At 23.4% G+C, this 16,436-nt stretch overlaps 2 protein-coding genes across 2 annotated transcripts in view; one reads left to right on the forward strand and one right to left on the reverse strand.

Annotated features, from left to right (window-relative positions):
• Window positions 1–77: 77 nt before the first annotated feature.
• On the reverse strand, window positions 78–3,611 carry LOC126904217 (dnaJ-like protein 60). Its single transcript, XM_050682999.1, has 5 exons — window positions 3,371–3,611; window positions 2,177–2,279; window positions 1,763–1,929; window positions 838–960; window positions 78–756 (listed from the first exon to the last, which is right to left on the reverse strand). Exons 1-5 carry the CDS (start codon window positions 3,445–3,447, stop codon window positions 603–605), a joined length of 624 nt encoding a protein of 207 aa, XP_050538956.1. The 5' UTR covers window positions 3,448–3,611; the 3' UTR covers window positions 78–602.
• An 8,402-nt stretch (window positions 3,612–12,013) lies between these two features.
• LOC126905042 (uncharacterized) overlaps window positions 12,014–16,436 on the forward strand; it is a 15,936-nt gene continuing 11,513 nt past the window's right edge. The window contains exons 1-2 of the mRNA XM_050684438.1: window positions 12,014–12,310; window positions 15,758–15,968. Of these exons, the coding sequence (XP_050540395.1) occupies window positions 12,308–12,310; window positions 15,758–15,968 (214 nt within the window). The 5' untranslated portion in view covers window positions 12,014–12,307. The remainder of the gene's footprint in view (window positions 12,311–15,757; window positions 15,969–16,436) is intronic.

The raw sequence follows: 16,436 nt of genomic DNA on the forward strand, positions 1-16,436 counted from the left end.
ATATACAAGTGTAACTTTTTTATTTAATTAATTAATTATACGTCACATTTTTATATTTTTGTTAATATTAAAAATAAATGTAGTCCATAATTAATTATAGTAGTATTTTTTCATTTTGGTAATTATTAATAGTTAACCTTAATTTCGATTACAAGAATATTTTTAGTAAAATAAGATTTTAAATTTTTAATAAAAATTTATTGAAGTAAAACAAATATATAATAAGCAAATATAAAAATAAAATGGTAACATTGAATTTACAAATATGTAATAATATTGATCATTTTTTTCTTAGTTCGTTAATTTGTGTTTGTCTTCTATGCTTATACCTTATTAGGGTGTGAACTTCAATTTATTAGACTAGCCTATTTTTTGTTTTTAATAATTTTATCTAAAAGCTATTCCTCGTGCTAGAAAAGACGGTTAGTCTAACACATTTAGTTGCATGTCAAACAATTTTTATTTTTAATACTGTGTGTCTATTTTGATATTGAATACCATTAAATTATGTTAAAATAATTAATCAAAAGATAATTTATAACAATTTTTAAAAATAAAATTAATTAATTTTAACATAACACCATATTTTTTATGTACTTATATTATTTTTTAATATCTACATTAGCTATATTATTTTTGAAAATTTGTAGTAGTTCTTCATTAGTTTTATTACCTTTCATTAACCTCTGTTCTTCTAAAAATAATAAGTGTTCATCAGTTTTCCTTAAAAATTCACTTCTAATAAAAGAAGACTTTCTGAAAATAATGTTAAAATTTTAATGATTATACATTACATTTATCTATTAGATTTATAAATAAGATGAAAAGATTTCTTACTTTGCACCGTAATAACGAATAACTGATCCAACAACTATTATTGCAATAAAAACACTTGCAAGTGTTATATTAGATGAAAGCCAGTAATTATCAGGATCATCATATGATTCTTTCCAATTTTTTCTAAATTAAATTATATTTTTATAGTTAATTGTTAAATTTTTTGGTTGCATTTGTTTGGGAGTATTAATATTAATTGACTCATAATTTTTTTTAAATACAAATATATATACGATGGAAACTCAATAAACCCTCATATTTACCATTACTTATTGTTAATTTTAATTATAAATGTAATTTTTACTTTTCCATGCAATAGGAAAAAATAATCATTGAATTATCTTAATTCATGAAAAAATAGAAAAAGATTTCTAATTATTTTGTGCAATTCAACAATTATTATTAACCTAAAATATATTATTTTATTTTTAAAAATTTGTAAATGTACGTTTATTTTAAAATTTTCTGTTCAGCATCTAATTTATTAAATATTACAGTCCGGATCTCTATAATAATGATTAATTGAGTTTCTACTGACCCTTAATAATGTGAAAAGGGTGTTACACCTACTTACTATAATATTACGTCATATTAACTTGGAGTATATAGTTATTACAGAAAAAATTTTTATTATTAAGTTAGGATAATCAAATTTCTAAAGAAAATATTATTTGTGTTTATTTACATTTGGCACATATATATACAAAGTATCACACCAAATTCTGATATCTTTAATAACTTGGTGGGTACAACTCTTACTACTCTTACAACTCATGCATGAAAATGTTTGTAACACAATAAGTACTCATACTAAAATTGTTATTAACCCATTAAAATTTATTGTAATAAAAAGTTTAAAAAATGGCCAATTTGAAGTTTTGAAAAAAATAATTTTTAACTATATTATACATATTTAAATATATACTTAGGTTGATTTTGTGGATAATGATGATAAACTGAGTTTCTACTATTGGCATAAACTAAAGTTTCATCATATTGCTTCCGCTTTTCATTATTGATTAATACATTGTATGCTTCATTTATAAGAACAAATTTAGCACTAGAAGATGGACCACAAATATCAGGATGATTCTATAACACATTACTTTTATTAAAAATAAAAATATAACTTAGTTATGTAAGTATTATAAACATGTAATTAATTTTAAATGCAAGTTAAGAAAAAATATTCAGCGATATGATGATAATTATTTGTATGAAGATGTTAATATAAATAATAATAATATAACTACATTTACAATAAAATTATTTTTATGAAGTGCCAATAAGAAATATTCTTAAATACTGGATCTAAAAGTATATACTCTTAATAACTTACCAATTTGGACAGTTTTAGAAACGCATTACGAATTTCTGTCTTAGAACATTCTTGTTTAAGATTAAGAACTTCATAATGTGATATCAATGGTTTTTTAGAAGATCTAAAATTAATCAATAACTATTTTTAATAAAAAATAATACAAAATGAACACATTAAGCAATATATCATTTAATAAAAAATAAAATACAGTAGAACTTCGATAAGTCAAAGTTCAAAAAGAATGATTTTTTTTTTCAACTTGAGGTTCTTGTATTACTTAATACTATATGCTTTCAATATTATAATATATATATATATAATAACATTTCTCTACATATAACAAAAAATTGTGTAAGTTTACTACTCTTAAATTTAACAATACATTAATGAACCAAGTCTTAAATAGTAACTTAACTTAAAGAATTAATTACTGTAACAAAACTATTGTTTAAGTAATTTTAGTTAAGTCAATAATTAGGGTAAATGCATTAGGGCTTTTTATATGTACCACTAATGGCCCAAATTAATTTTATTCATTTTAAAAAGTTTTTGAACCAATATGATTTAAAACTCATAATTATGATATTAAAAATTAATTTATTCTAATAACTATTAGTAAAAACTAAGTTGATATTATATTAAATATCAAGTGACCACAATAGGTCCTTAGGTGGTCATAACTGTTACTCTTACACTATTGAAATAAAAATTAAATAATTATTTAAAAGTATTTTTAACAAATTACTTATAATTTAATTATGAGTATTATATTTTAAAAGTTTATATTTTCCTTCAGTAAGATATTAAAGATTTAATCATAGAAGTTATTCATTAATAAAAATTCTTTACCCTCTCTACATTGTATAAAATTATGGGTAATTTTTATCTTCTTCTTCTTCTTTAATATTAGAATTCCAGGTAAACACATCTCTTGGATTCTTATAGTGAAGACCACATTATATCTGTTTAATTGTAATATTTTTTTAAATATGGTTTTCTAAAGTAACTTCTATTGTAATTAAGTTACTTTTTATTAAAAAAGTAACTTCATTAAAAGATACATTAAGTAATTTTCAAGTATTTTATTATTAAACTACCAAGTAATTTGTAAATTATCTTAATTACATAAAACAAGTATTTTAATAGAACAATGGTCTTTCTCAACAATATACTATCGTTTATATAAATATTAATACTTATTTAATAACTTACAGGTATCGAAGAGATAATTTTTTTAAAAATAAGCAAGAAATTCTGAATACAGGAGACACAAGAATGGTATTAGTCATTGTTTTTAAATATAAGAAATAAACAAGGATAGTAAAAATATTTTTACATTTTAAATTTGACACCCACGAATTTTGAAAAAATTGTATTCATTACTTATTATTTAATAAATAAATTTCAAATCTGTCAAAAATTAGAATTTAATTATCATTTAAAAACGAGAAAAATTAGAGTAGAAGAAAGTTATATAAAATATTCTTTTGATATTACTAATAAGAATGATAAAATGATAACTACACAATACGAAGTGACCTTGAAAAATATACAAATTGATCTTCATAAGAAAAATCTGGCGGAACCATGACGTCATAATTTCCCTTTTATCATTATTTATGTTATCAATAGACTACTTTTATATAGATATTATAATCAAAGTTAACATATTTTATTAATAGTAAAATAATCATTACAGTATACTTTACAAATTATCTATTACTTTTAAATAACATTTAAAAAATATGTAAAAATAAATATATAATTTATAACTTACAAAGAGTTTTTAGTTGTTATTTTTTTTTACACAGTATAAATGATCACTCTCTGTTGTATTTATGTTTTAAGCATCATTGTAGAAATACATTTTTTTGATATTGAGTCATTAATATGATACAAAAGCATTTTTTGGAAAAACGCGTTATATTAATATTTTTATACAGGATTTTATACACCTTTAATATTTTTAAGTTCAACCCAAAATTTTACACAAAGAATCATTTTCATGTTTATTAGTTAAGTATGATTTATCATAATTTCTGTGTATATTATGCAAGTCTTTTTTCTAAAAGATGTATACTCTATGTTTTTTCTAAATTATTTTTTAAAAATCGTCAAACATTTTTTTAACTGACCTATTGCTAATTTATCTAGAAATCGGTTAATAAATATTTTAAATACATTCAAACAATTTAATTTGAGTTTTTTTATTAGTCTAATCTTATTACATATATTAATCTAACAAGTATTATGTATTTACACATATAATGTATAAAAACTGCATTATTAGGTATAATATATGTGTAAAACTTGATTAAAATGATATATATCATATACTTACCAAAATATATAAGTATTAAATTCAAATAGAAAGATAAGAAAAATATACATCCCTTTTGTAGTGTGTACAATATTTCTACTTTATTTTAGAATAAATAAACTTATAAAATATTCTTCTAGAATAAAATAAATGACTTATTATTAATTTTATCTATTTTTCTTTACAAAAAAAAATGATACTAGCCCACTAATATTATTATTATTATTTTTTATATAGACCATTTATTGTGTGGGTTATATCTTACAACACACAATTATTTAAATGGCGGTAGACTTTTATTAAACAAAATTATAACACTAAAATAGACGTATAAACACTAAAAGAAAATATATGTATATACAGTAAGGAAAAATAAAATAATCGAAGTAAACATAATACACGATGACAACAGCGGCGGAGTGTAGCGGTCGTGTAGCGTATCGCGGACTAGACAGTCTGAACTGAACTAACTGACTGACTGATTCTTCCGATATATATATAGCTCCGATAAGGCTCTCGCTAATTCTAGAATATTCTATACCCGCGTAGGTTATCTTATGGCGTTATCGAAGTTTCTCGAAGGTTTTTGATAACGAGAACATTCGAGAATATTCGTTGCGTATGTTTTGGTCGCTACAATTGTAATAGAAAGAGAATAATTATTTTCTAATTTTGGAAGTTGAGAATATCGTTGTACATAAAATTTGCTATTATTCAAAATAAAAATGGGTTTTTTTAGCATTTTTGTTCAAAGGTTCATACTTATTTAAAGTCAAAAAATTAATAGAATTATAATGCTATGAAATATATTTTTATATATACTTAAATAAAATAATAAATGTCTAAAATAAGTGTTCAGTATTCAATATATTCTTACATGACAATATATTTAATTATCAGTTAATTTATAATATATTTTTTATTGCCAATTTTATTTGATGATACTTTTTTTACAAACTGACATTGATCTTTTTCTTGTAAAATTTCCAATTTTTAAACTTTTCAACGAAAATAGTTTTTAGTACTTGTTTTAAATGTAGTAAAACATTGGTTTTATTACAGTCTTCACTATTAAAATTAAAAGTTTCATTAATTATTAACATGATGATGACTTATAAATGTTTGTTATAGATTATTAAGTCTTAAAAGTTTTATCACTAATAAAACTAATATATGAAAATAATAAATACTTTGGATGTTTATCTAACATCCATGTGCTAATATAGCACATCTCTAGTTTGATGTGCTATATTAAATTTTTTTTTGTACTGATTAAAATTTCAAACACCATTAATATATTCCTGTATTGTTGGATTTCCCTGTTCAGTTTTTCTATGTTAATTATACACAGACTAAGTATTATAAGTTGAATAGTATACATCACATGAAATAAATAAATAAAATATTTTTAACTTATAATTGTTTATAATATAATTATAAGTAATATAACTTAAAGTAAAATAAGTAATTTATTCTTAAAAAGCAACAAATATTATTTTCCTTTCACCATGAGTGTTGTGTGGTATATTTATATCATTGTTCATTATACAAAATATGATAACAGATAAATTATGACGTCATGGATACGCAACTTTGGTGTCAGGATATTGCAATAAAATTATTTATTTTTGAAACGGAACCAATTTCTTTTAAGTTCATACTATTGTTTAATGAGGGTTTATGGTAATCTTATTAAATAAAATACTACAAGATTTAATTAAAAACGTAACAAGAGCAAAGTTTTTGTAAAACAGGTATTTCTCAAAATAGAAAAAACTGAAATAAAATTTTATTGACTTATCAAGTCAGCAAATGAAAAATCAAAAAATTTTGCATTTTCATTATAAGTTTATAAACAAATAGACTAGATAAATTGTTTGGTTTTCATTAATCAGGTTTACACTTTTAATCGGTCGATTTTTAAGCAACCCAGTTTAAGAAAAATCGATTGAGCCATGAAAAGTACGGAAGGGAAAGCTATATTCTTCCCTAACAGATGTTCACACCAGCACAACAGATGCTTCCGCCCCGTCTCAAATTCCAGAATCTATCAACAGGTCAACGACAACGGTTTAAACTTTGCAGCTAAACTCTAATCTCGTGGCTCTTTTTCATACTCAAGGTCATCACTTTGACATTTTTATCGTCGGCGTGTATGATGCATTATAATCAAATTAACACTACAAGTGTTAAATTTTTTTAAATATCCACCAATCTAAAGAAAACCTATTAATTTATTTTTAAATATACAGATCTGCCTTATCCATGTTCTTTGTGAAGGAATTATCATAATTTAGCTGCATAATCTAATAAGAAAATCTAATTTTTTTCATATTTCTCTTCCTAAAAATATTTATACTTCCTCCTCGTTTTTCCCAAGAGCTCTATCTTTGGCTAACAGAATTATGGATCATATCGATTTTTTTTCTATGTCACGTTTTGTATTCAGACAGAATGTTTATTTGGCTTTAAATTTAAATTCAAATTCTCTTGTATAATTTATTATTTTTATATTTTATTATATTTTTTATTCACTACAAACATGTCATTATTATTTCTTTTTTTGTAACTGTTTATGTTATTATTGATTTTTACTGTACTTATAAATATTCTAATTGTTAAAGGGTTAACACTCGTATATTATACATAAATAAATAAAATTATAAATTCATAAAATTATTAATATATTTGTTCAATCTATTAAACTGAACTACAATAAAACAATAGAATTCCAATTTCAAAAATTCACTTTCTAAACTTTGAAAAAACATCTTAACATTTTTGAGACATTTTCGACGTTCCGACTAATTAGTTAAACTATATTATATTCTTCTACATGAATTTTGTTTAATTTTCAATAAAAAACAAACATAATACTAACACAGTTTTTTTTCCTTTAATATTTAATAATAAAAAAGTATATTGAAATAAATTAAAAAATGATTATAGCTAATTGCAAACCATTGTGATTAACAAATCATCTCGCCTAATACAAAATAGATAAAACATTGATTCTTAATCATTTTTTTCAAATATTAAAACAATTTAATGAACAATAGAAACATAAAATAAATATTTAAATAAAAATGTTAAACAGTTCAAATAAATCTATTTATCAAATTATGAAAATAAAATTGAAAAATTAACTGTTGTACAAATAATAAAGATATAATTAAAATACATTTGTAAAAAAAATTCAAAGAATACAAATTTTCTCTCAATACAAGAGATATTTATTTAGAAAGGAAATGCTTGGTATTTTATGTAGTTAAATAAGTATACTTTGTAAATTATACACAACGTATAATTTTAAGCTATAAGGACAATGAACAAAATCAAATGTCTTCAAAAATCAATTTGTCGTAGTTCCTATGATCCTATGAGGATAAACATTCTGACTTTTACACATGTTTTAATTGTTTATTACATATCATGAACGAAGATCTCTATATGTATGTTTTTGGATTGAAAAAAATATGTGGTCCCTTGAGAACGCAATTATATTGTCTAAATAGTTAAAATTTCTCTTTAATTTTATCTATAGAAGTATATTTTTATGTACATATTAAGAAGACATAATATATTTTTTATTTATTTGTAAAAATAAAATACACATAAAGAGTTTAAATGTTTCACAAAATTATATCTTTATTATTTGTATTTCGTCATTTGTGTATGGGTTTTGATACATAATTATATTTTATATTATAGTTAATTTTATTTTATAATGTATTACCTTTATATCTATTAGTATAATTGTATCGATGTATTTAAAAATCTATTTTATATTACTTATTTTAAATGTTAAGATTATTATAAATTAAACTTTTGTACATTCTCATGCCTTCGGGCGTTAATAAATAAATAAATAAATAAATATTTTAAAATTTGACTGAATATTTCTATAATCATTAGTGTATATTTTTTTACTTTTTTTAGAATATATACCCTGTTATAAATTGCAGGATTTTCTCATATAAACTGTCAAAAACCAATTAAATTTACAAATAATTCATTTTATTCTTTATAGCTAAATCTTTATACTTATAATGCATTATTAGTGTATAAAAGCATAGACATATTTTAAAACCCTAAAGTAAAATGGGAATTTAATAATAAAACATATCTACCAACATATATATGAAGTAAACAATCAAATTAAGTTTATTATTAATGTATAGTTTTAAAAAAAAATCCAGCACAGGGGGGTCGCGGCACAGTGGTGACGTGGTATAGTTGGATCAAGTATAATGATATCTGACAGTGATTAAAATCACTATCAAAAAAAAACGCTTCGATGCAAATCTTTAGATAGTGTTTAATTTTAAAAAATTGGTGGATTATTCCAAAAGCTTCATAAACTGCTAGTTCCTTATTAATATCCTGATTAAGACAAAGTATGTCGAATAAAAAAGAGATTATTAGAAAATAGTATTTCCCATAAAAAAATTATATTGATCAATACACTTTTCAATAAGTTATAGCATTATAATGTTAAAAATGTAAAAAATAAAATTGAGAATTTTCACACAATAATAGCATTTGGTAGCCATTTTCACCTTGAAGATAAAATAAAGTCCGAAATTTTTTTTTTCCATGATAAAGTATATTACATTAGCTTTAATTTAAGATATATATAAAAGTGTCAGACCTTCCGGAACATTTTCAAAATTTAAGTTAAAAAAATTAATTTTTTGTGAAAAAGTTGTCATTTTAAATCCCCCCTTGTGGGCAGGTTAAGGGTTAAATTTATGAAAAAAATATACCAAATGAAAGGTAATGATATTATGCATCTATATAAAAAAGAATTATATTGATATGTTTATTTTTGAAAAAGTTATGGCACTTTTAAGTAAAAAAAATTGAAAAAATTTCGAAAATTAGCGATTTTTAAATTCGTAATTTTTTTGGAGGTTTCCCCCATTTACGGGGAACGAGGGAATTTTTTTCAATTTTTAAGGGTAATGTCTTCGACTAGATACGATTTGTGATCTTTTGACGTATCATTGAAAGAAATCGGTTCGGTGAGAGCTGAGAAAAAGTGGTAACAGACACAAAAAAAAAAAAACACATCTTAGTAAAACCAATACCTTCTCAGCTTCGCATCGAAGCTAAAAGTAAACTATAAATTTCATCGATAAAAAAAATGTATACATCATAACTAACAAAACTCATAATAATTTTAAATTTCCAAATTAATTAAAAAAAAATTTAATTTTAAACAATTCAAAATAATAAGTTTTTTTTGTTAAAAATTTGAAAGATTTATAAGCCGAAAGTAATCAATAAGATTACAAAAAAAAATGTTCATATTATGCTAATACTTGAGTTATATAACAGTTTTGTTAGTATTAAACATAATTCAAATAAGGGTATATATATCATATATATATATATGTATAAGATTTTGCGTGCCATAATGAATAATTTTATCTTAGAATAGTTAATATAGAACGACAAATCAATTTGTGTAATGACAAATTTACTTATTACAAATATAAAAATATACCCATTTACAAATGATAAGCAAAAATTTGCCTTTTCCCATAAATATAATCTATTATGAAACATAATGAAATCATAATGCAGTGGCGTATTCGAGACTTTACCTTAGGGTAAAGTCTCTTAGGGTAGAGGGTGATATTATAAAAAGTTAACTCACCAACATTAAAAAATATATATATATGTACATTAAGATAAATAGGAGAATTGATTTATTTATTTATTACGTTCCCCTCAAAAAAATTGGTAAATAAATTAGACTTTATGTAATCTTTTTATAAATATAAAATAAAATGAAATTTTTCTTTCAATAGTTATAACATATTTATAAATTAAAATAAATATTCATTATACTTTTTGATATATCAACGCAAGTTTTTAAATGATAATTTGAAGAATCCAGTGGTGTATCCAAACTTTTTAATTAAAAGGACTAAACACTAAAAAATGTATTTACAGTTATATGTAGGTTTAAAGAGACCTATAGGAGGCTCAGGTCCTTTAACCCCGAGATTCGCAACTGGTATTATGCATATTTTACTGTTTCAATAGACTTTTAATTATAACTTCAAATTAACTACTGAAAATAATTACTACGATACTCCTACTGGTCAATATAAGATACATGATTTTATATTTTTTAATTTAAATGTGAATAATAAAGTACTTAAACATTTATAACAGATTAATGAAAATAAATGCGTGATTAAATATATAGTACATAAATATTAGAAGGGGACACGTCTTGATATCTCCAAGTTTAAGTAAATGTATATACAAATTGTAATAACAGTAAAAATACTAAAAGTAATTTAAGTATTTTAATGAGATAAAATAATAATAAATTTAGTATCGTACTCCTTGAAATTAATTAATTAATAAAATAGAATTTAAATTGTATACTCTGGTAAGTTAACAATTATAAAATAATAGTTATGCAGTTTAACTAAAATTAATAGAAATGGTTTAATTATGCCGTCTCATATTATTTGTTTTAAAAATAAAATAAGAACGGGAAGTGTGCATAAATATGTTTAAAACTGCAGTCGTTAAATTAAATTAATTAAAAACTAAACTACTGATTACAAAAAAATTTATGCACAAGATTTTTCACTGTTTTATATTTTGTGATAATAACTATTTAATTTACAATTTTGACCCAGTAAATAGACTAAAAAATTATTAATATTTAATAAAATATTTAAGATAGAAATCAACGAGGAAGAAATCAATTACGAGTTTTCTGCGAAGGTAAACATTTAACACTTCTGTATCACACAGCCAAATGACAATGAACGACTTTTGATTATAGATTATCTTTCTTGGAATTCGAAAGACAAAAATGGTCATATGTATGAAAAGAAATGGATAATACTCAACATTTTAGATTAAAGAATAATTCTGAAAAATTATATGGTCTAAGCCAGTCACTTTAATTTCATTTTTGTTTCTCCAAATCAAAATTATAACAATGGGTCTGGATATACATAATTACCTGGTCAACTGATATAATCAATCACCCAATTCATTCACAGTAATAATGAAATCATGAACTTTTTATCTATTATAATATTATAATCATTATAACTTGTGGTTGTTGCATAATTTGAAATGATAATATATTTCTATATAAAAAAATGAATTACAAATTCGTTCGGTTATTTTATACATTGCACCGAATCATAGCAAATCTTTAAAATCAGGGTTTTTAAGAATATGTTTAAAAGAAAATCTGTTTAAAACATAAGCAAATAGTTTAAAACGTTAAAAGTCCCAGTTTAAAAGAACAATCTAAATTTAGACATTTTTGGTGCTTTAAACGAACAACTCTATTTAAAATAAAACTCGTCACGCAGCCGCTAAAATGGTTGAATTTGCGTTCGCCTAATTTACGGTGAGGACGTGATTGATTGTCCTTTGAAATGAGCTTTCGCGTGGATCGAATTGAAGAGAGTCCCAGAAAAGTGAATACTTAGGAACGACCGGTCAGGGGGATTTTTAAAGGATGCTGAGTGTTAGAGACGAATACGGTCGCAATCAATCCTGGCCAAGGTCGTATCGGTACAGACGCCCCGGCGTCGCCTTGGCGACAAGGGTACCCACAAATACCAGCGTCCGGTCACTAGACGCTCGTAGTACTACGACGCCGCTTATCATCAGCACACACCACACATAATACCTTTACTAACGGACTGTGCTTTGCCACGCTCAATCTTTCTCCCTCGCTCTTGCACCACACACTCGGCCGTTACTGTCACGCTCGCACCCTGTTGTTATCATCGTGGACTATCGGTTCCTCGCCATCAGCGATATAAGGAATCACTACAATGGTAAACAGAAACAAAATTGAATGATAACTAATGTGTTGTATTTTATTTTCTATGGGTTACTATTTGAAATTCTTGTGTTTGTAAAAAAAATATATTTTTGCTAAATTTTAGTTTGTTTTATTTTTATTATTCGCATGTTTGTTATGGCGTTTTAATGAAATAAAAATAAGTGTTTGTAGTTATTTAATAGTTATAAATATTTTAATAGATTAAATGTACTAAGAAAAAAAAAATTAAAATTAAAATAATTTTTTTATATTATTTAAATTGTTTATTTTTTTTAATAATTTAAAAATATATTTTATGCACTGACGTTTCTGTATGTTTATTAAGGTTTACACATTTTATAGTCACGTTTTAACTTAATAGTGAAACAATGTGAAGTTTACACGAAAAATTGTAGTAATACTTTTTTAAATTGATTAAATAGAATATTTAAATACAAGATAACAACGTTTATACTTGGAGTTCTTTAGCTGTTAATAGTTTTACAAGTACACGTAAATTTGGAACGAGCATAAAAAGTTAAGTGAGCTCTTATTGTTAAAAATATCGAATCGTTACGAAGGAAGTGCGTACGACACTTGTAAAGTGGGACAAGGGAATGACTGTCGTCAGGGTACCCAAGAGAAAAACATTTCGCTATATAAAGCAAAGCGATGTTAGATGTATTGTTAAAAACTGATACTGAATCAGCAAAGATTAATTTTTTAAGTGTACTTAGCCTGTTGAAATAGAACTGAACTATTTTTTAATTTAAAATACAAAATACATTTCTTTTCTTTTTTTTGTGAAGAGATTAATAAAAATGAAGGTATGAAAATAAACAAAAAATCGTGTACAGACGTTCTTTTCATTAGGCGTACAAAAACTTTCGAGACACGTGAACTTTCATTTAAGTCATTAATATAAAATCATTTTCAATAAGTCATTTAAATTTTTTGTTTTTTTTTTTTGATAATTTTAAGTCATTAAAGTAAAATAAACGAGACATCTTTAAAAAACGGGATTATAGTATTTTAAATAATAACAATTTTAAAAACTATTTTCAAGTTGAAATAAATAAATACTTATATTGAAGCCATCATTCAATAAAAAAAAAAAAAAAAGGTAAATCAATTAGGCACTCTTTTAATTACCCCTCACACACGTCTACTAAGATAACACGCTGAAAATTAAAAATAAATTAAAGGCCATTTTAAAGTTAAATAAGAAAGGCTGTTTTTTTTTTTGATAGACAATAGTAAATTTAAAAGAGGATCGCATATAAACTTGCCAAGTTGATGCCAATGACGGGCATCAATATAACATTACATAAAATATTACATATTATTAAATATAACATTTATATGACATAATTGTTATAAGCAAAACAAATGTAATTGTATCTAAAGTAATGATGATATTCACTTAAATAGTTTTTAAACGAAATTCATTAAATAATAAATAATCTTTCATATAATTTAAGAGTAATTTTAAAAGATGAATTACAATTTATGTATATCGAAATGTTTTTTAAAATTTTTTTATTTTTTATCAAAAAAACTTGACAATAGTGCTATCAAAACATTTGTTAGCTATTATATCAATTTTGTTTTTAATGTAATTTTTAACCTATTTTTGTTAATAATCGACTAAATACAATTCCTTTTTAAATTTTTATGAATTATATACAGCTATTATTTGCCAATGGGCCCTTTTCCTGTGTGCCTTGTACAAATGTCCCAATGTCCTTCTAAAAATATGAATGACACTGCTTACAATAATTATAAATTCTCAAATGAGGTGAAATATAATTATTTATTTCATAATATAGTAAAATAATAGTTTATATGTCTTATGATTTAGTGAATGATAGCTCAATAAAAAATCAGATGCTAATAAATATAGTATTGGTGGTACAACAGGTAATCTACCTATATCACTTTTTACATTTAAAATAAACAATATTTTTCTAATAAATAAATTGTTTAATTTCAATGAATAAATGAATAAGGAGAATCACAAAACTAATTCCATTGCACTTTATAAAAAATAATTGATGCTCAAGTAAAATAAAGGTGCGTACAGAGTTAGATTTGTACTTAAAATTAGGGTATACTAAAAGGTTATAATACTATATAGTATAAATAATCTAGTAAAGTATATTAAATGTCCAAACAGCCACAACAAAAAGGTATAATTCCATCTAATATATAATTTAATTATTTTCTCTCCTTAAAAAGTAGGTACTACATTTACCAATAGTATCTGAAAACATTTATGCAAAAGAAAATGTTTTTATTGAAACTTTTTCTTCTAAGTTTCACGATTTTTATTGGTGGTTCAATTTTTTTTCTTTGTAGTAAATAGACCAAACATAAAGAAGGAAAATAGTGTTAGTAAATTAAAGTGTATAATGTTGTATTTCTAGTGCTCTACTAGAGTAAAATCTATATTGCAGATAATATTGATTTTATTTACTGTAGTAATTTTACAATAATATTTTCAATGCAATTTTTATTTAAGTTAAAAAAAGATTACAAAATTGAAAGTACCATTTATCTATATGTTGGTAGATGCATACATATCAATAATAATTAAATCAATAAAATATTCAAATATAATTTTTGTTTTATTGTTTCAAAATATTAATTTATACTTTTTGTTTACAAAATTATCGATAAAAAAAATGTTTAGCTTGTAAAATAAAAAATAAAATGATTTTATGTTGGAATTAAAAATAATTTACAAGTAATAAATAATGGTTTAAATCATGAATTTGATTAAATCAATTGTAATCTTTAGGTTTTCATATGTAGCTGGTGTCGTAATTGTTCTATAATTATTACATTGTAATACTTGTATTATTTATTTATTTATCATTAAAATTATGGGAAATAGCCTTAAAAGAAACAATATGTATTTTACATCAAATTAAACTTAAAATTACCATATAAACTTATAAATATGAACATAATTAAACAAAGATATACTTAGTAAAGAAAAAATAAAAATAAACGCAAAACATATTTTAATTAAGACAAATACGAAATATAAAACATGATCAAAATTTAAATCTTAAATAAAATAGCTAAATGACTAAATTAAAAATGAAAAGAGTACAAAAAATCAGCGTCATTATTTTCAGTGCGCATTACGTGGGAGAGCGGAATGGAATATATAGTTAGAAGAGGAAAGAGGAATGAGAAAAGGGGCAGTGTTACGAGTTGAACAAGTACGCACCCGAAAGATCACTTTTGCAAGTAGGACAGGGGAATCAATTAAACCAGCTGTGAGCTTAGAAAGGAAACGCATATTGGAATCGTGTCTTCTATCAGATAAAGAAAGAAGTTGCAAGAAATTTTGAATAGGAGTTAAGTCATGAGGTGGATGGGGGATATTAAGGATAATTTTATTGAAATAATTATTTATTTTCTCAACAAATAAATTAACCTGATATTTTAGGACGCTAAATTTAATTCAATCGTCAAAAGTGAAAAAAAAGAAAACTCTTACAGTATTATTCCTATTTCAACAAATGAAAAACCAGATGTGGCTGAGTTTTTACGAAAATTCTTCTTTTGCGATGAACCATTAAACGTTGCCATTAAATTGTTAGAAGAAAAAGAATCAACACAAAAACTTGAAGATTATTGCATCGATTATTTACGTTATGGTAATTTTATTTTGAATTTAAGACGCATATAATTAAAATAAATAAAAATAAACATTTATTAGAAAAATACATTCGAAATTCCAAAAATGTAATTTTTTTTTGCTCGAGTTAGATGTTATGATGAATTAATTTTTAATTTCAAATATGTTCTAATAAAGATAACCAGTAAAATTTACATTGTTTTAATTGTTTAGAAGTCATCTCAACAATTTTAATTTCTTAAGATAATTTTTGAGGCACTAAAATATATATAAAATAAAAATTTAATTGGGTAAAAATAAAAAACCCAACACAGGGGGGTCGCGGCACAGTGGTGACGTGGCATAGTTGGATCAAGTATAATGATATCTGACAGTGATTAAAATCACTATCAAAAATAAACGCTTCGATGCAAATCTTTAGATAGTGTTTAATTTTAAAAAAATTGGTGTTTTATTCCAAAAGCTACTTGATCTGCTGGTTCCTTAT

The sequence above is a fragment of the Daktulosphaira vitifoliae genome, unplaced genomic scaffold (genome assembly GCF_025091365.1).
Source record: "Daktulosphaira vitifoliae isolate Bord-2020 unplaced genomic scaffold, ASM2509136v1 Scaffold_4, whole genome shotgun sequence".
Classification (NCBI taxonomy): domain Eukaryota; kingdom Metazoa; phylum Arthropoda; class Insecta; order Hemiptera; family Phylloxeridae; genus Daktulosphaira; species Daktulosphaira vitifoliae.

Bases quoted from the DNA above. Each gene is read 5' to 3' on its own strand.
- LOC126904217 (XM_050682999.1), bottom strand. From the start codon at position 3,447: ATGACTAATACCATTCTTGTGTCTCCTGTATTCAGAATTTCTTGCTTA. The intron at 961-1,762 runs GTATATATTTAA...AATTTAATTTAG, and splicing joins TATCCACAAAATCAACCTAA to AAAAAATTGGAAAGAATCAT. The intron at 757-837 runs GTAAGAAATCTT...CATTATTTTCAG, and splicing joins ATTCGTTATTACGGTGCAAA to AAAGTCTTCTTTTATTAGAA.